At 37.4% G+C, this 21,019-nt stretch overlaps 1 protein-coding gene across 1 annotated transcript in view; it reads right to left on the bottom strand.

The window, feature by feature from the left end:
- Positions 1-21,019, bottom strand: part of GLT1D1 (glycosyltransferase 1 domain containing 1) — a 51,240-nt gene that overhangs the window by 8,981 nt on the left and 21,240 nt on the right. The window contains exons 6-11 of the mRNA XM_021412785.1: positions 20,797-20,853; positions 13,346-13,441; positions 12,237-12,286; positions 8,966-9,009; positions 7,331-7,451; positions 1,018-1,116 (exon numbers count right to left, since the gene is read on the bottom strand). Coding sequence (XP_021268460.1) covers positions 1,018-1,116; positions 7,331-7,451; positions 8,966-9,009; positions 12,237-12,286; positions 13,346-13,441; positions 20,797-20,853 — 467 coding nt within the window. The remainder of the gene's footprint in view (positions 1-1,017; positions 1,117-7,330; positions 7,452-8,965; positions 9,010-12,236; positions 12,287-13,345; positions 13,442-20,796; positions 20,854-21,019) is intronic.

Below are 21,019 nucleotides of genomic sequence, written 5' to 3' on the forward strand. Positions count from 1 at the left end.
CAGATTGCAAAATGAATGAATTCTTGCAAAATAGGTTCACGACTAGTTTGAAAACTAAATGTGAGATTTCATTGTATGATGGTTTGCATATGACAGGAGCAGGAAATGATTTAAGAAGGTATATTAAACTAAACTAAAAAGAAATCTTTTAACAGAATGTTAAAGTTAGTCCTTAGGAAAGGGGGGAAAAAAACTCTATGTGTAAGATTTATGAATGGAGGCTTTAAAAGCAGCTATCATAACCTGTCTTCAGTGTTTCTTATTTAGAGGAACTCAGTAAGAAAAATGAATGAACTAAATAAAGGATTCTGTGTCTGAAACTCATCTTCCACAAACCATATAAATATGTAACACCAAAGCCACAATGCAAAAAGAGGAAAAAAAAAAATACTCAAATGAAAATTTCCAGCATATAAATATGCACAGTGTTCCCTCTCTCTCCACTGGTACTTATCTTCATAGAAACTCCATTCTAAAACTTTGCTAAATTTTAGTCATTAATTACTTTCTGACTAAGCAATATCTTTGACTTAATAATGCTTTATATTAACACTTACTGCTAGACACTATAGATAATATATTATCTGAAACTTCAGGCTCATACTTCTTTCAGTCAGCTATGGGTTGTGTAATACAAGTTAATATTTCAGTTATTGCTCAAAAGGAAATATGACAGATGGATAACATTTATTCCAAGGCTCTCTTAGGGAACCTTCTAAACTGAAGTGCCATAAGTTGAGAACTGAGCCCCATTCATTTGGCAGGCTCTAAAGCAGCACAGGCTAGACAAACATTCAGCAAGGCTGACACCTAGTAAAAGTTTAGCGAATTGCAAAGTGAATGTGAGACAACAGCAGCGCTTCCAGTAAGGAGATAGAACACCCAGAGTTTTAGAGGGATCTGAGGAAAACTGCTCAGTGTAAAAGCTAAGTTCCCAGAGAGACATTAGCATGTAATGGAAAGGGAACCTAGCTTTTGGAAGGGAAAGAAAACTAGTTTAAGGCTTTGTTTTGTTACCTGGGGATCTGAAAATAGCAGTCCTGTATCTTTATGTTTTATTATTGCTGCATTTCCAGGAATGTTCCTTGCAAGCACTGGAATATTTAAGTCCATTGCCTAGAGGAATATGGAGAAAGGAAACAGCTTATTAGGATACAGGTATTTTGAGATGTTAATGATGACAATTTTAAAATGGAAAGCAGAAGCAATTAATCCAAGTTCTTTCCCATCTCTTCAAATTATAGTTGAAAAATACAGTGCCTAAGGTGAGCTCCTTTACATAACTTCTCTCAAATATTTTCTATTTTTATCAGTCTTGTAACTTGGAAAATATTATCAGGAGCGACCAATCCAGAAAGTCAATCAATAGCTGTTTCATCCTTTATTCTTTTCCTTCTCAAAATCTGCAGTTTGTTTCCCACTGGAAGTTCCTGACATATGGAAGGCTTTAAGAGGATAAAATTAATGTTCAGATCAAAGGTTGTCACTGTAACTCCTACCATTATCATGCACAGAGAGATTTAGTTTATAGCACAAAAAGCCAGCTCTCCCCAACATAGAGTACGTGGTCTCTTGTTGCATTAAAATACACTTTATCTCAGATTTTCTACAGCATATGAGGAACCGGAGAGATGTGGGCAGCATCAGTAACAGTGAGAGTGGAAATCACTTGGCTCCTTTTCTTTACTTCTGATTCCTGCTGGTCACATAAGACTCTTGAAGGAATTTTGCTTTTGCTAGCCTCTGTCACTAGAGCCAGTCTTGGCCTTTGAGCATTCAGGGAATGCAGGAAGGCATGCAGTGACATAGCTTCTGACTGAACCGGACCGCGCGGGGTAGAGAAAAGGTTATGCTTTCAGAACACATTACTTTCAAAATATATTACCTACAAAGCTATTGGTTTGCAATTCCTCAGTGACCAAGGAATACAGTGGAAGTTGTAGAATCAGATTATACCGGTTGTTTTTTGATTTCTTTATTCCTTTATGTTTTATATATACATGTGTGTTTATGTACGTATATACAGTATGAAGGAAGTGTGGGGTCTCAACGTGGCAGCACTTCAGGCTGCCTGTGGAATCAGGAGTAGAGATGCAGCACAGCATCCAGTCAAAGACAGTAAACCATTTCCAAGAGACCGAGTGCCAGGCAGCTTGAAAAAAACATGGCTTAGATTTTGAAGCACCCAGTATGCAAGGCCTGGCCACTGAGCTCTGTTACTCATGCCTGCCTTATCTGAAATTTTAATTGCTGTTGATGAATTTGGAAGTCTTGAGGTACACTGACTGTAAACGTGGAAAAACTCATATTGTACAAGTATCACAGTGTTAAATGAGAAAGAAATTCACTCTCCCAAATCTTCAATCTGTTTCATGTTCCATACTGATTCCCTGTCACTTCTGAGTGAATGCATTTTTAATTACTGTCATTACACTCCTGGATGGGGAGCAATTTGCCTTCAGTCTATGTGGCAAGAAAATACAACTCCAAGGAACAAAACAAGAGAACATGTCATTTGCTTTTTATTTTTTATAGTTCAGATAAAACTGGAGATAAAAATACCTTGATACCTTGACTGATACTGTACAGAACCAATTATGTTTCGAACAGTGAAGGAATGCTGCCACTTATCAAACGTGTTAGTAGCTTAAAGTATCCATGAGAAACTGTGCTTAAATCACCTCTACAGATGAATTTACACTGGACATAGAAATTCAACAGTCCTTGTGGCACAACCATCTGCTTTGCAGCAGTGGGGTCTAAAAATAATAATAATAACCCTTAATGATATAACCTGTTCTACACTTTGTACTAAAACTACTGAGTCAGCTGGAGGTAATTCAGACAAAGAGATTAACGAGCTGAGCACAAAGCAGAACAGACAAATGGGAAGTATAACAACTGCAAACCAGATTTCTGAATGTAACTGTCTATGGTGATACTCTTTATTAAAAATAATAATTTGGTGAGGAGAGATACAGGTTTTAGTCATCCTCAAATTATTTTGTCATTTCCTCTGACTTTACTGTTAAAGAAAACGTGTTTTCCAAAGATAGGTTTTAAAAATATGTATGATTACAGCATGTATTTATCAGTACAACAAAGTTCATAGCACACCAAAATTCACCCAGGAGATGCAAGGTGCTGGTAGTGGACAGGTTTGGAACCTGTAGGTTGAGAAAGCTGCTTCTGGCTTTAATTACTCAACTGTAGACCTTATGCGGGGTTACCACACAAACATCAGCTTCTCTCTGATTCAGCACACTTTCAGCCCTTCCTATTGACAGGCTGACATGCCCTTGTGTTCTGTGTGCTGGCTGCTGTTGATATCACTCAAAAATGTTCAATGAACAGGGAACAAAAATATTTCTCTTGGAAATCAAGAGCTTGATAGCGGTTTTGAAGCGTGTCAGCATTCTCTGTCACTTGCCTAAGGCCCTCTCCTCACCTCTTTGTATCTCTCCCTTTATAAAACAAAACCACAAGAGTATTTCAGCTCTGGCTACTTTCCAAACAAGCAATTGTTCATTCAAGAGAAAGCACCATTAAAGAAAAAGGGAATGAAGAAAACACACAAAACACAACACCCCAGGACTGGCCACTTACTTATCCCCACAGCAGTTACCTATAAAGGAGAGAAGAGGAGTTTGGATTTGAGCCTGGGGGATAGTGGAAACTGTGCCAGCACTGACTGGTCAAATACAAGTATGGTGCCCTGTGTCAGGTCTGTCCTGGACTGTGCCTCCTGGCGTGGTTATATGGGCTGGCATAGCATCACTGTGCTATAGCTCAGCTTGGGCTCCAGCATACTTTTTTTTTTTTTTCCCAAGGTCATTTACTTGTTTCTGAATGCTATATAGCTGATAGCTCACTGAAGTTGGCTGCTAAATTTATATTTATTTAATTTTCTGTAATTTCTGAACTGTAAAGGGAAAGACATTTGTTCCATCTCATACATTTGTAGGGCAGTAACCACTACAACCAGAAAACTTTAGGTCCCAAAACACATAGGTACCAATGAATTATGGCTACTAAAGACAGAACAGATGGCTAAATACATAAGATGAGGGGCTGCCTTTGTACCAGCTAGCCTTAAACAAATGGGTTGTGCTGTAAATAATTACTGCATGAAGTGGATTAGAATTTAATTTAGATACTTAGTCTATTTTTAAGCAGTAAAAATAATCATGTGCATTGTTGAAAATATGTATAATTTACTGACCCGGGTTCCACAAATAATAGCATAAAGTAATGTGTTAGTCCACTGGCCATCTGTTTTGTTACATTAACCTGAATGCAAATGTGTTTTAATGCTATTTCGAAAGGGTATGGGATGGGGATTCAAGCTTTGGAATCAAGCTACACAGTAAGCATTTCTAACCCGTAGTGTGGGGCTTAGAGAGTAAGTGTGGGTTTTATTTACCATTTTGTCTTTTGGATTGACCCTTATTTTCTTCCCCCCAATCTATGCATCTTTTTGTGGCCCCTCTTCAATGTCAGTGCTCTGCAACATCTTTTTACTTCACATATAATTTAAGAATGAATATTGCCCTATGGTAGAATAGACTAGCTATCTTCCTCTCCTATGATTTCTTTAAATTGGCTTTTATGTGTGCGTGTGTAGATCTAATATGCATAGCAATCTAGAGATTTTTAGAACAATTGTATTACAACTGAAAGCACAAAAAAAAACCATTAAATGGGGCTAGACTCAAAACCTTTTGCTTTCCAACTATATAAAAACAGACATTTTCTAGCAGTAGTGCTTGTTTCATCAGCACTTGCCTAGGAACATGCAGAACTCCTCAACTTTCTGAGTTTGAGATGTATGTTAGATGTTTGCTTTCAAGTTGTTTTCTCTTCTTCAAATGCCAGACAGAAAACTGGTCAGTTACAGCAAAATCACCAAGATATCAGTACTCAATGAGAAGGTAATTAGCTATGCTTTCTACCTCTTTCATACCTTAAGGTAGGTTTGAAATGGAGATGGTTATATATTTATCTCATTTATCTATTGTATACTTACCTCATGCTAAAAGGAAGCTAAGCATGTGCTCAGTGTTTACAAATTCATGACCTGCTTCAATTTTGAACTTTCAAGAGAATGAGAGCTGCATTTCCAAATTCAAGCAAGATGTTATATCCAGCCTAGGACCAAAGGATTTTCATGCATCGTTTTCTGCCTTATTAATTTATCAAGATCTTAGCAGATGGCTCTTCCTACTGTTGACCATCTCAGGCAGTGACTTCACTTCAATAGAATGACACTTCCTCTGAGAGGGAGAGATTTTTACAGTAGGATATTTTATAAGCAGGCCATCAAATCCCACTGTACAACCATGTAGTAAACAGATGCACAGTACCAAAATCCTTATCACTTTAGAAGCATTCAAGCAAGTCTGAGGTAGTAAGCAGGCAAGCTTCAGGTAGTGCCTTAAGAGGTAACTAAAAACCTAATTTTGCTTTTAGAGTCAATGGGAACAACTCTGAAACTGTAATATAGCCTGCACCTCCTCCCAATTTTATACTGTAATAGTTGTTGGATTTTTTTTCTGATGCAAAATAACAACAGCAGCAAAGTCAGAAGCATAGGAATGATCTACTTTTCTGTTAGCGTGGAGATTGTCAGTGAGAAAAATCAGTTATTTTAGAGGAGTTCTTTTTTCTTCTTTTGGACAGAGATTTGCATCTTGAATTGGTGATAAATTAATCAACATGATTGTGCAGTGGAAACTTTAAAAAGTAGCTTTCCACTAGAGGTGATATTTGACTATCTGATAGCCCTGAAAGGTTAATTGAATAGTTCAGCCACTCGGGGACGAGCTTAAATAAAAACTTTCCTTGTTGATTTATGAGATTCAAACTGCTAGAATTGCACTTGAGGAGACCAAAAATCAGTAAGTAATTCGTGAAGCAGGCTCAACGTTACTTCTGAAGTGATCTGGCATTATCATTTTGCTTTGACTTACCACATATTTGCTAAGATGCTGTAGGTACACTCCCTCCCCTGATAAAAGCTAAGGAAAATGCCTTTTAACGGCTCAGATCTGATAGGAAAATGTTGGGGAAGATTATTCTAATTGTCTCATCAGTCCTGAGTTTGCATAACAATTCGTCCTGGGCCAAGCACACTTGCACTTGTGTTGCAGATGCCTTCTCATTTAACAGTCTTTGTTGTGCTTTTTTTCTTTCCTCTTTAACTCACTGACATTCTCAGAAGTAAACCAGATTGATTTTTGGTCGGCTGTTCTTAAGTGCTCCTGAAAGGAACATGCTGCTGGTTGGGAGGAGGTGACAGGTACTTAACATTTACTTCTCTGAGACACGGACTGAGTGGTGGCTGTGCACTGTGTTGGTAACCCTCCATTTCATCTCAACTACTGAACATAAAAATATGTAGCAGTAGTAATCAGCCACACTGATAAATTTGGAAAATACACTATTTTAGTACTTTTTGTTCATATAGATAGCATTGTTGCTGTGAAGAAGCACATTCTTCTACCCCTGCAACTTCTTTTCTGAAAAGAAAAACAAATTTGCTATCTAACCAACACTTAAAATTCCTACAGTGCTCACTTACTTCTTACTTCTGATGAACTTTAAGATGCATGGATGAAAAGCATGCTGAAGATGCAACATGTGATTACTCATTAGAAACAGCAACAGTTAATTCATTAATACAGATTGTATAATACTTTCTGAGATCATGGTGAACCAACATTCACCAGCCACCAAAAAAAGAAACAGTAAAAAACATCATCCCAAAGAGCTTCCCTTTTAAGAACACTTTTTCTTCTCCGGAAAGTATTTGGAACTAAGCCAGGTCCTACTTTGAGAGGTATGAAATAGATCTGGTTATTAATTTTCAATATTGATGGCAAAAAAAAAAATTAACTGAGCATATAATTCGTTCATTAATAACTTCAGAATGAAATAACCAAATACAGGTCTTAGATTGCTTTTTGAAAGGATATAAAAATAAATGAAAGTCTATTCTAGCAACATTATCAGGAAGTGGATGTTGAATTAAGAATAATGGCAACCTCAGTAAATCAGAACGACTCTCATCTCAGGTCTGTATTGTTAATTTAACAAGACTGATAAAATTACATTCTATCCTTGAAGAAAAAAATAGACAAAGCATAAAAATTTGTCAGTTCAAGGCACAAAAGCCGTAACTACTAACACTTGCAAAAAGAAATAGTTTTGTTTTGTCTTCACTGGCTTTGAAACGTAGACATAAAATGCTGACATGCGTTTCCAGAGAGAAAAGGCAATGTCAGATTCAGTGTAACCTCAGTGAAAAACCTCATCGCTAAGATGCAATTACCTCCAGAATTGCAGCAGACATCCCCTCTGAAATGGAGCTGTTCACCACAGCAAAGCACCTTCTCATAGCAGCATGAAGATCATCCTGTGGCATCTCCTGCAATAAATGTACTCCAGGTGCCCTAGAAATAAGATGCACACAAATAGGATACCTCCTACAAATGTTTTCTAGGATTTCTTGCTAAAATATAGAGCAGTGATGGAAGATGGTCCGAGCAGTTCAGGCATGGTTCTGATGTTAACAATTGCTTGCCCGTGGGCAAGCCACTTTGCCGTGTTTTTGTTAGCTTTCTATCCATAAATGGAGTTAAAAACCCAGTACAGGTACACTTTGCTACCTGTCCCCTTCACTGTCCTTCTGCAGTTCTATAATCAATCACCTAACACCAAGCTCTGTTAACCTCAGTCTGACTCACAGATGAAAGAGCTGAGTTCAGTGGGTATGGATATGTTTTCCCTGAAGAATGTATATAGTAGAAGGGAGATAATGCAGTGATTTATGAAAAACACAGTTTAAATATACAGGGAAATGGGGTATGACCATCAGAATGGTCACCTGCAGGAGATGCTGAGCTTTCAGCTGCTGGCTTTTGGGGATGGATCGAGGTTCTAAAAGATCTCATCTGCTTCCACTTTTAGGATAAGCACTCTTCTCTTTTGAATGCTGACATTTCTTCTGTTGTAATCTTCCTAAGATTAAGGAAGGTCAATTGAATCAAGGGTGCAGGATGGAAAAAACAGGGTAATGAGGTGCTCAGTCCTAGATGAAACAAATGGGATCTTTAAGACTAGTCATCATTTTCAAAGAGCCAGCATCTCCTCCAGTTGATGAACCTGGTCATCCCTCTTTATCCTTGAGGTGAGAACACTAAGGCAGATGGACAAATGAGAGCATTCGACCCTAAGACTCTCCTGTTAACTTTGTTAGACATTGCTTTTCTGATTGTGCAGTAACATCCAGTTTCTGCAGAGATAAATAGCTGTATCAAGGGGAGTATTAATGTACGATTACAGGAGACGTGTTTCCCATAAATAACTTGATAAGGAACAAACAAAAAACCTGTCCTTGAAAATGCAATTGCAAAACAAATACTTTATCTAGGTTTTAAATCTGAGGCATATGGACAATATTATCAATCAGAGATAATGCTGTTGTTCTGTTCTAGCCAGAAAATACTGCATTCTGCAGTTAAAAAAAAAACAACAAAAACACCGTTCTCTAAAATGTACACCCTCTGGTCAGGAAGCTCATAAAGCAGTGACAGCAAAAACTACAGAGTGTTATCTTGTCCACCCACTCGATCACCCACAAACTGCATGCAAAATCTTGCAGAAGGCAAGATGAAAAAAAGAATGGAAAGACCCCTAAAAAGTAATAAACATAAATAATACCTAATCCTAAATCAGATAAGATTTAACTGACAATACAAATTGATCTACTGGCTGATCTAAAACGTAAAATATGTAGAATACCCATTCTGAGAACATGACATGTCAAATTATCAATACACATTTGTTAGTCATGCAGAGAGTTGTGAATGCACGGCCATTTGTAGATACGAAAAAGCATTTACGCACATGATCTAAAAAGGCAGCCAGCCAGCTGCTTTCTTTTGGAGTAACATTAATTTCTTACCTTTTGATTTTCTCCTTAACTTCACTTGTAAAAAGCGGATCGACCTAGAAAGGAATATGCACACAGGTGTATGGCACTACTGTAGCACTACATCTGAAATATCCAGAAAATAGAGATTTTATCTATTTTAATACAATATTTAAATGCATGAATGCGTTGAACTTTAAACTCACAGCACAGCTCGGTAACTTGGCGGAGTTACATTTGACCCTGCAGACGAATGCTGTGAGTCTGACACTGAGCTGCCCCGTGAGGCTGTGAGCACTGCACTGCAACAAGTGGACTGCCCAGCTCCCAGTGACCGCACAGCTTTGTGCTGCTGGCAAATGGGGAGGTTCGGCCTCTTCTCCCCTGACATCCCTCTGGCTGCAGGTTCTCATGAGAGCTAGATGTGCTTAACACAAATGACTGTTTTCAGATGACTCGGCTAAGGCTGATTGGAATGATGGATTTGACAACTTACTGTCTAAGTGAGGAGCGCTGTGCTGATGTGCCTAGAGATTGTGCCTTTATGAATGAAGTCACCAGTGTGAGCAAGGGAAGGAACTTTGCAGGCTTCAGTTAACATGGGGTGAAAGCAGCATGTAAAAGGTGACAGTCAGATAGACATTGCATGCTGGCAGAAGCATTTGTTTGAAAACTATTAAAAATACAGTATAACATTGAAGACATGCTAGGGTTATTAAATGGTTGTCCAAGACAGGCAATTAACGCCAGCAAGTTTATTCACAAAGCTTAGCTGTGACTGCTATTTTCCTTTAACATGATTAAAATAAATAAACAGAACTTAGAAATCCTTAACTAGACATGAAGAATGGAGCTAGACTGTTTTTAATAAGGCAGACTGGCTATATAGAGCAGTTTATGATCGCTTGCATAGCATGCAGCAGTTGTAAGTCCTGGAAACAATATGGCTCATTTTTTAATGCACGTTAATATTTTTTGTTTGGTTTTAACACAGTGTAAGATAAAAAGCACCAAAAAAAAAAAAAATGTTAGAAAACTCTTCTGGTAAAAAAAAAAAAAAACACAAAGCTCAGAATTGACTTTATGATTGTGTACTTTGAACACAGGAATAATTACTTCTTGAAAGCGTTGCTTTGTAAATCAAAAGATTGAAGCAAATTGCTGCTGCACTAAGGAATGAATTCCTGCTGCATCCAAGAAATAAAAGGCTTGTAGAACTGCTTACAAAAATTATTTTTGCTAACAGCTGAGGGAGAAAATCAAGTGGTCTTTCCTGAAGCGCTTCCTAATCCTGACAACAGTATGATACAGACCTGTGCACAATGCCAGCATGTCAAGTCACAGGTTCCTTTGATATCTTATATCGAACTTTGTGATTGCTATTTCTATATAAACTTCTCTTTAGCTTTCTCCCCAAAGTACTATTTTGATGCTGAGTTCCTCTCCTGAGGAACTATACTCTGTTTCCATTAAAATCAATAGAGTACTTGGAAGTGATTTAACGTGCAGTGGGATATGGTCTTTTGCTCTTCTACCTTTAGAAGCAGGAGAAAAACTACAGCCAGTGACTCATAAAATTTGTACGATACTAATTCCTATCGTATCAACTTCTGTGGAAGTCAAGAAATTGCCATCTATTTCATGAGCAGAACAATCCCTTAAGCAGTGTTCTTTCATTGGTAGGTATTTCAAGTAGTCTGGCCTCATTATAAGAATTCAGTTAAAATATTACTTTCAGGATGGGTGTAGCAATGACTTAGAGAAGTGTTCCCCCTGAGCTACATTTAGAAACTTGAGGGCGCACAGTTATCTAACCACAGGCTCAATATAACAGAAAATTGAGTACAACACAAGCTGTTGAGTAAGTTCAAAATGTATTTAAAAGATGTGAATGCTTCCAAAACCAACTGACTATGGCAGGATGCCCAGGAACTCAGCAGTCTCAGAGAAAGCTATTGAAAAGGCAAGGATAATACTTCTGCCTAATCTGCCTCCATGGTCCAGTTCTACAGGTAGATGAGTATTTGTTGTCACTTTATTTTGTTACTTATCAAAGAACCAGGCAAACATGGTCGCCTGTTATCTACCAGCTTCTGTTACAAAATCAACTTATGTATGTTACAAAGTTGTCCATGCATTGCATTTAACTACAGAAAGCTCTGTCATCGGTTTAGCACAGATCACAGGGCAGCCTGCATGATATGAAGAGCTGCTCCTTCCTTCCTTCCTCCATCCCTCCAAATCAGCCCCAGTTGCTGGGCTTTAGTACACTCAGACTGTAACCACAGTCAGATAAGCTCTGTGCTTGCTGTTTGGTATCAGACAGGAACCTATCACCATTTTGCTCCTGCTGACAACTGAATTATTTCCAAATTGAGGCTACTAGAAATGACATCAAAATCTAAGCTGAAAGAAAAAGACACCATCTTCCACACATACAAAAGAGGTAAGAACAAGGGTAATGAGCATCCAATATCACTGTCACTGTGTTATCATTTCTCATTAACAATTCTTGCTAAAAAATTCAAGATGGCAGCTTTTGCCTTTCAGAATATTTGGTAGGCCAATTTATAAATTATTCATTTTGAAATAATTTCTAATATCCTATTTGCAAGACTTTACACGTTAAGAGCTTTCTGACTGTCTAATAAATGTAGTACAATTCCACAGGTATAAATACAGAAGACAATATTAAGATCCAAATACTTTGATACTTCTGAGAACTTCTTTAGAAGTCAAATATTAGGCTAAATCTTTTGCTGTATGAGACCATGATAAATAGCATTACCAAATCATGCGCATTAGCTGGATATAAAATTATACTATTCCAACTGCAAGCGTACGTTATAAAACTAGCCCAAGCCTTCTGAACAAACAACAATTCAGTATGCACAAAAGAAATCTTCAGCTGCTGTAAGCTACTCCAACCCTATCGATAAGTCTGCATTAAGAAAAACTCAAGTGAATTCAGTCGGACTAACCCAGTGCATATCTTCTTAAAAAACCCTCCTAGCTGCTTTCCCTTTTGCAACAAAAAGAGGAGCACGTGCTAAGTGAGGAGGATGTTTAGCTGCTAGCAGAACTCTGAACTTTGGAGCACTGGAATGGCTTCCACCATTCAGACAGGCTGTGAAAAACCTTTACAATTGCTAAGTTTGCACCTTCTTATCTCCATGGAAGTTAGAAGTCCTCTGACATAGGCTCACTTTGGAAAGGATTATTGCAATATCTCACATGTGAGCAAGCAGAAGTATTTAGAAATAAACATGCAAATAAATCAGTAATAATAATAATAACAACTTACTGCAGGCCCGATGATGCCCAGATGAACATTGGGCTCCTTTCTGTGCCAATCTAAAATAGAAGAGGAACATATTTTTATTCATCAAAATTATTCATTTTTAATACTATTTTAAAGCACGGAAAATCCTCTTCTTCCTCTAAAACCAATGTAAATAGCTGCATGAGTAAAGCAGAACTAGGTAAACACTGTATTTCTACATAAAGGACTGAATACGTATCTGATTTCACGCTCTGCCCTCAGATTACTCCTCTGAATTCAAAAGATTAGCACATCTGAAAGTTAGCAGTTAGCATTTCTGCTTCATGAAATCTCTTATGATTCAAGGGTTATTTAACTAAGCTCAGATATTAATTTCGAATCTTTAGAGAACAATGCTCTACAGAATGCAGTGACCCTGGCCACTAAGACAAAATGATTCAAATTTTTCCTGTTTTATAAGGAAGCAACTGCAACCATTACAATTAATGCTGAGTTATTATGTACACAAGAGAAATCTGCCATTCTTCCATGACTAGAACAGAACTCTATCACAGAACCAGTTTCTTGGCATTAATAAACTATATTTGCTGTGAAATATAACAAGGCAGTGAAGGCCTAAAAAAAAGTAAATGGAATACCTGAGGCTACATTTTCAGCTTAGAACTTGTGAATGTTTTCAGATACAAGCTGAGAATCTGGCAAAACGTTCACCTACGTGACTACAGGAAAACTTTATAACAGTGGGTGCTAAGATTTGCTTGTAACATTAATGGTATTGCTTAGGACACAGGCACAGGACGGTAAGATAAAGAAAGTTGTTTTGAAATAGATGAACCCTTCTTTTGTCTTCCATTAATATTGTATGTACCAGCAAAACAGTCTTCCTAACAAGTAAAAGCATCAAATAATGCTTTGATTTTAATGCTTTGTTATTCCCAGCAGGCTGAAAAAGACACAGTACAGCAACAATGCGCTGAACTGATCAGTGGTTCCATGAGTGTTTTCAAAATATAATTATATTATGAAATTTTTGCAATGAATAACACAGCTAATGCCAAGCTTATAAACCTTAAAAGAAACGCATCTAAATCCAGGAACCAAACAAGGGTATCCAAATACCAGCTACCTACCTGAGAATACATCTACTAAATACAGAGGATCTTTGACTCTTCTAAGTCCACATATCAAGAGAAAGACACGTAAATCATCTGTATCTGTAGGAATACCTGTAACAAAACATTTTAAAAATCTGAATGCAGATAAAATAAAATTAAATCCAAAGTTTCAGGAATATGTGCATACAATACTAACAGCAATAACAGGGTGGGTTCTAAAGCATTCTTATCATTGTTCCATCTTGCACTAATCCATAAATCAATTCAGCTGAGAACTTAATCATGCATATTATTCTACAGTGCATATGAATTCATTTCTGGGGCAGCAGAAGTATAGGTTTTGGAGGAGGAAGAAAACTGGTGGCTGTATTCTTCAACACCAGAAATCAGCTTTGGCTATTATACAAATTATTGTGTTTCTCTATTTTTCTACCCATAAAAGGAGCAACTTTGCAACACTATAATAACACCTGTTTCAAGGATATTGTGAGGCTTGGGCAGACACACATTGCTATGAAAGATCGGGTAAAGGTCAATAGTTATCTAGCCCTAACATGCCAGCAGTGCTACAGTGTATTTAGCCAGACGTTCAATTGTCACAAAGCATTTAACACTATTGTTAAGAAATACAAATATAAAGTAAAGTTTGGAAAAAGTCTCAACCTGTTGGTTTTTAACATGAAAAAATCCCTCTTGCAAATATATCACAATAACCCACAAAAATCATTCTGCAGGTTATCTTGAAAAGGGAGAATCAGATGTATGATGTTGCAGTTGCCAGTGGTTCTGTAACAGCACAATTAAGAACACACCTCTGGAGAGGGCTACTAAGTGATAAACTTCAGTAAAATGTGTTTACCATAAAATAACTCCAATTCTGCTACATGAACATACAACAGCAACATAATTTTACAAACACTGCAGGGAAGCTGCAGTGTTCTTTGATTTACTGTACAGAACAAGTCAGTCTGCTGTCCTTCAGATCGTGTTTTTATTGAGCTCATGGCAAGGATGGATGACGCAGATTAACTAACTGCCTCAAATGGCTGCTCTTCAGCTGCAGGCTCTTTGTGGGATGTCAGTGCATCAGCCCCACACTACGTCCCATAGCTACCAGGAGGGCTCTGCTGCACGGCCTGTGGGATTTATGACCAGAGGAAGGCAGCAGGACAGCTGAGCTGCAGAGCCCACTTCTGTGCAGCCTTCTCTGAGGCCTCCTCCCTTGCACTTCCACCCAAAGTCAGCTGCAGTGACTCAGCTGCTTAGGTGGCATCACTGCATTTCTGCCCTTTGGGATTTATCATCACCTCGACTTGACACCAGTTTACAGTTCTTCCCAGTGCTGCATAACTTAAAACTGCAGGGTCTACTCCAGACCCCACAAAAAACAGCCCAGGAATACCTTTCCTCACGTCAAGGACGGGATTAATGTGAGCCTTGCATCAAACCTCTGTCTGTCGGGGGGAAAAAGTGAGAAGTATGGTGAATACTCAACTGCTATTGCTTTTAAAATTGAAATCCAGTTCAGGGATTTTTATATGCTCCCTGTCACAGGGTTCATTACTGAGTCAGTTCCATTTAACTTTAGCAGCTTGAGCTGTCAAGAGTGGCTGCAACAGACATGGTAAGTAATATTTTACTGGTTATTGGACCAAGAAATAATTTGTAATTTATAATATACACAAACATTTAGACTGAAAAAGCCATTCTGGTGCAATGGTCTGTTAATACTGTTTGTTTTTAAGACATGCAGCAGTGGCCTCAATTCATGACAAACCCACACAAAACAAACAACTAAAACGTGCCAGCAAAATTGAGACTGCATTTTAACTATGCATATGATACAAATATTCATTTTAAATTATGAACCCCCCACCCATCAATTATTCTGGAACAGAGTACAAGTCAGGACTGAAGGCTCAGCCAGACAGCAGTGAGCAATCAGGTCTCCCTGTTCTCATGTAGAGATTACGGAGTTACTGCACTCGTCATCTGACCAACATATCTTAGCCAACATTAACTATGTCTGAAATAATGGCCTCTTCTTATCTCTTAACATCTTGTTGTTTCTATCTTATACTCATCATACTATCATACTATATATATATATATACACACACACTATATATATATATATATGTATCATACTATCTTATATCTCTTATATGTTTTTGTTTTATTAGATAATATTTTAATGAAAATTGCTAGCCCCAATTACTTTGAAATTTGGATTTTTACATTCGGATCCTGTGGCATTTAAAGACACTTCTCTCAAGAATCTCATGCCTAACAGTTTAATTATTTCACTAGTGAAATTACTTTAAAAAGTAATAAATTTTACTATTAAATTTAGTAATTCAATAAAGAAAATAGCCCACTTATTTGACCTTTATTATTTTGAAAAGACATTCACAAGTCTGAACTCTCACAGATTATTCCCTTCATGCAGCTTTACCAAGTCCTCCTTCTCTATTGTGGAATGTTCTGCAATTTTTTTCCTCCAATCGCAGATATTGGACACAGCGCCCTGAGATTGGATCCTGCACGGCCTTTCTAAAAGCTGTCAAAGAAAAGCTATTTGAGCAAGGATTTGCCTCTGCTATTCAATTTAGTGAAGTGAGAGTCAGCTGTAGTTTTACTTTATTGAATGCTGTAGATCTTACTCATCACCTAATTCATTTTTACAGGCAGACTCTCACCAACTCAATCCACTTAGGAACACATAAAGACATTCCTGAGAAGACTGCATTACCAGCACATCACAGCCACTATTTAGTACTGGGACTTTACTCATTCTCTGTCTGCTTAAGATCAAGCTTAGGTAGCACCTGTGCATCTCGTTAGCTTCCTGCTCATTCACTGAAAATTATTAGATTTACATGTCAAGATGATGCCTGCATCAGTTTTTTCCCCCACCTGTTGTTTTCTCAAAAAATGCAACTACTTGTACAAGAAAGCAATTATTTCAATATGTTTTGTCCTCCCAAGAACAACTCTAGTAAGGGGAACAGAATAACCACAACAGCTGCTTTACCAGCTACAGCCACAGGCTGGGTGAAAACAGGTATCTGAAAGAAGTTCTTACCTGAGCTTAAACAAGATTTCGAATATCTGAGATTTTACTATTGTTCTGCCTTTCCCAGATAGGCTACTCAATCTGTAATAAGATACAACAGTCCTTTTTGATTCCCTTCTGAAATGGAAATACACCAATACAGCACTATCAACTGATGTGCTGTTTTGATGCACCCACTGTGTCGTTGTGCTGTTTGAATGACATGCTAATGCCCAAATAACAAAAAAAATGCTCGTGTCTGTTTTTCCTTATTTCTGTTAAGTGTTACAAAGGCAAAGATTTGCAACAGCACAGTGTGCATCGTTATCTCTTAGCTCAGGCATCCTTCTGTTTGCTCAGCAAAGCAAATATAAACTAGGAAGATTTGTACATCACTGGCAATACAAAAAGAGGGCATGGTACATGTTTTTCAGCCACACTTCAAGCTCACTATGCTCTAAATGCACTAAACATCTCCTTCACTGTCAAGAAAAATTGTTTTGTATCAGTAAAAGATACTCCCTTAAATATGCTTTGTTAGTATATTTGTATAGCTGTGGTCTGACTTGTTATATTGTTCTTATCTACAAAAAACAGCTGTATATTGGCTACAGCCAGTCTTGAGCATGCTTAGCAGGTCACCATCTTTATCAAGATGTGAGAGGTCGAAACAACAAGGGTGATTGATAGGATTACGATAACTCAATCCTCTCATCAATTTGACAGTATGCTGTCCTGGTATGCCACACAGAACTACAGGGATGGTGACAGATAAACGGCAGGTGAGCTGAAATGAATCAGCCACAGTGGCAGATTAAGACTGACATGGAACTCCCACAGTTACACAAATCCTTTTTCATGACGGAGCAGAGGTAGTATGATAGAGCTCAACACGGAAACACAGCAACACAGCATTAGCATTTGAAATTTCAGAGCAGAATTGCATGATCAAAAGGGTACCCAACTTGTGTGCTTGAGTAGTTGTTTCTAATATTGGAATTTGGAACAAAATACACTAAGAGATGAAATGTGATTAATACTCAGGACTCGTGTTCTTCTGCTGGCTGTGATTCTGAGTCACGGTGTGCCCTAGAGGACCTTTCTCAAATCTAGACTGATCCATCTAGACTTACCCATTCATATGCAAGCCAGCTGAATAGTTGTTAGACATGAAGCAATGACACTAGTTTAATTTCTGGTGAACTGTTTGGAGGTATTCAGTTATGAGACAGAATGAGAGAATGAAGTACATTAAAAGTATACAGTGGAAAACATTTTGAAAATGCAACACTTTCCAGCTGAAGCATGGAAATAAGTGTTTATTATTTAAGATTTCGGTGGCTCCTGGTTTGTTCCTTATCTGAAATTGTGTAACTTTGTCATGTCAACTATTTTTTAGGAAAAATAATAACGTTACTATTAAGGTACACTATAATAGTTGACATTTGGCACTTAAAAAAATCTTTACTTAGATGCCAGCAAAACACAACATGAATACAGGCAAACAGATAGCATGAAACTGGAATCATTTCTGAAGCATAAGTAAGGACGCCATTTTCCTAAGAAAGTCAAGAATAAGTAGAGATGTTATCTAAATAGACTTTGAATGAGCAGATTCATTTAACTCCATGCCCCTAGGTACTATCAGGAAAAAATGTAGTAATCATAGATGTACAGTAAAAAAAAAAAAATACTGTAAATCTTTAATCTTATTGAAAAGCTGCAGGCCTCGAAGTGAATGAGTAATATCAAGCACTAACTTGCTGAGAGGTAAAAAAGCAATTCAGAACATTGTATCTTAAGTGACCTATTTTAGAATCATACAGTCTCCCGAGCTGGAAAGGACTCAAGAGAATCACTGAATCTAACTCCTGGCTCTACACAGTGCAATCTGAGAACTTTTCACCACCTGTTCAAATGTAGAAAATTAAAAGTATTTTTCTTATTTAAAAGTCTTCTCTTCACTTTTGTAGGATGTTTTCAAAACATCTGTTGGGTAGATGAGCTTCCTCAGTTTGTTAGTATAGACTTTGTTAGTTATCTCCTTTGTCAAATCACATGACTTCTAAGTGTTTACAGGAGTGTTTATTAGGGTTTACAGCTTCAACCACATTCCACAGAGATCAAAAGGAGCCTTTCATCAAGGTATGAGGACATCAAGCCTGCCTGTGATCTTAAATAGCTATATCCCATCCTTGAGCTATGTTGTTAGAGAAGATCAGACTCCATTTTTGCATTTACTTTGACTGTCATTTTCTGTGATCTACTTTTCAGCAAAAACTTGAACTTTCATTGTCTCTCTAAAGACAAGCATCTTAAATCAAAACAGATTGTGCTGTATAAAGACTTCTAGATTATAAGGACAGACAAAACTATTTTGAGCATGTAGTCTGACCCCCAGACTGACCCATGTTGTAGTAATTCCTTAAATAACTACTGAGCTACTAAATAAACTGAAAAGATTGTCTTGTTGAAGCCTGTGTTGAAATTTCTACTTGGTTAGGCTTTTTGGTTTGGCTACTGTTGTTTACAGTCTCTCATACATGTAAGACAAACACTGTAACTGCAAATTGTCTTTTAAAATCTTTCTTTGTAGATTTACCAATAAATATTTCAACAGCAACCGCTGAAAATACTGCAGCTAGCACACCAACACTATTCAAGTATCACTCTTAAATGAAAAAAATACTAATTCCACAATTTTTGTGCTATGATGGTATTACACAGATAATAACAACAATAAAAACACTTTTCACAATGCTGTTTCAGTTTGTATTAGGCAACTGGCATTTATGCTAGCCACAAAACTATCAAATGAAATGTGAAAAAACACAGGTATTACTTTGCTTTTGTTTTAATACCATTCGTGTTTGGGGGATACAGGTATCTGATGCATTTTGCCACTCATTGAATACTCCATTAAAATCTTTCACAAACCGTTATCCTGAGTTAAAGAGACTATTAGTGGCATGACATGAAACAAATGGTAAGACTTTTCCATAGCTGAAGAATTCACTATAAAGAAAATTAATGATGTGTGCTCTGCAAAAGAAGTCTTGAAATATTCCGAAGGGCCTCTATCATTTTAAGGAGCAATTTGCCAATGGATGGCCTGATCCCCAAGGATGCTTAACACAGATGGCTCAAATGCACTCTGCTGAGTTGTAGGACATGCACAGTTTCTTTACATTCAGTTTTGGGAGCCCCGTATTTGACAAATAAATGCAAGGGTACTGCTAAAGATATAGGCAGGAGTTATCTGAAGAAATTCTTCCCACAATAAATTATTAATTGCCTTTGGATACCAATTTTTTTTTTTTTACTGTTGTTTTAAAACAAACAAAGCTCATGAATGCCAAGAGGTGAATGAGATCAGACAGCTTTATCTGCTTCACAGTTAACCATCTTTTCAAGTGCAATTCATTGTGCAAGCCAATACTATCAAAATGGTATTCTTCCAAGCAAAACTGCTTGCTGTTTTTGATAATTTTCTACTGATTGCTCCACATTAGGAGAATTTAAAACATTTTAAACACCTTGAAATTCCAAATCCCCAGAAAAGCAATTGAAAGGGAACTCCTAATTAGTCTGCAATAAGTGTAAAGGTACAGCCAAAAACCTGCCTCCGTGTGCAACGTTAAGTGGAAATTTTAGCCTGCCACCAGCAATGGAAACAGAGACTGATGAGTTGAAACAGTCGTTAAAACAAACAAACCAACCAACACTAAATAATCTGATGCCAGTGTTCCAGTTACAATTTAACGAGCACAGACACTGTGTTACATTTTTGTTTGCTTTTCGTCTACTTTATGAATTATTTTGCACTTTTGCATTAGTACAAACCAGGCAAAAAGCTGTCTCTGGTATATTAGATGACATGCACCTTAGGGGGAGCTTCCTCCTCCCCCCTCTGTTAACTGTTCTTTTAATCATAAGTTAGTTGGAGGTACACTCAATGCTAGGGCTGTGCTAGCAAGAGACAAATCATTTCCCTTCAGAAAACTATTAATCTTGGTGGCACTGTGCTCGTGCGCCGTGATTTACTAAAACAAAATGACCTCACAATGCTCCATTTAAAATTAGACACCAGTCTTGAATAATGGTATACATTTACTTATATGATAAAGCAATTGAATAGTGACAATTCATTAGTAACAGAGGGAACAGTTGTACTATGAGAGATCAAATTGATGACTATAATACTGAAATGTTTTTACCTTGTAATTCAGAACTGGACAAACCTACAGTCTGGAGACAGTTCACTGATTGATGTTCTACCTGAATCTAGTGACTTTCATATCATTAAACCATTTTATTACATAATCAGTTAGCCTTCACATTCTAAAATTCTACCCAGAATTATATCTATTAAGAATAAATATGGTGTATACTGGAAAAAAGTGAGCTATACCTGCATTTTGTAGAAATCTATACCAGTCAAATGTTTCAGTGGGAGTAGTCTTGATTCCTGTGTTGAAGAAAAGAGAAATACGACACGTTTGGTTCTTGGATGGCTGAACCATGCCTCTTAAATTCTTGCTGTAAGAAAACATATTTCTCTCAAGCACACCAAATTTCATACACAGCAATATAGGCAATGGCAAAGAGTTTGACTTCATGGAGTCAGCATTTCA

The sequence above is a fragment of the Numida meleagris genome, chromosome 14 (assembly GCF_002078875.1).
Source record: "Numida meleagris isolate 19003 breed g44 Domestic line chromosome 14, NumMel1.0, whole genome shotgun sequence".
NCBI lineage: Eukaryota > Metazoa > Chordata > Aves > Galliformes > Numididae > Numida > Numida meleagris.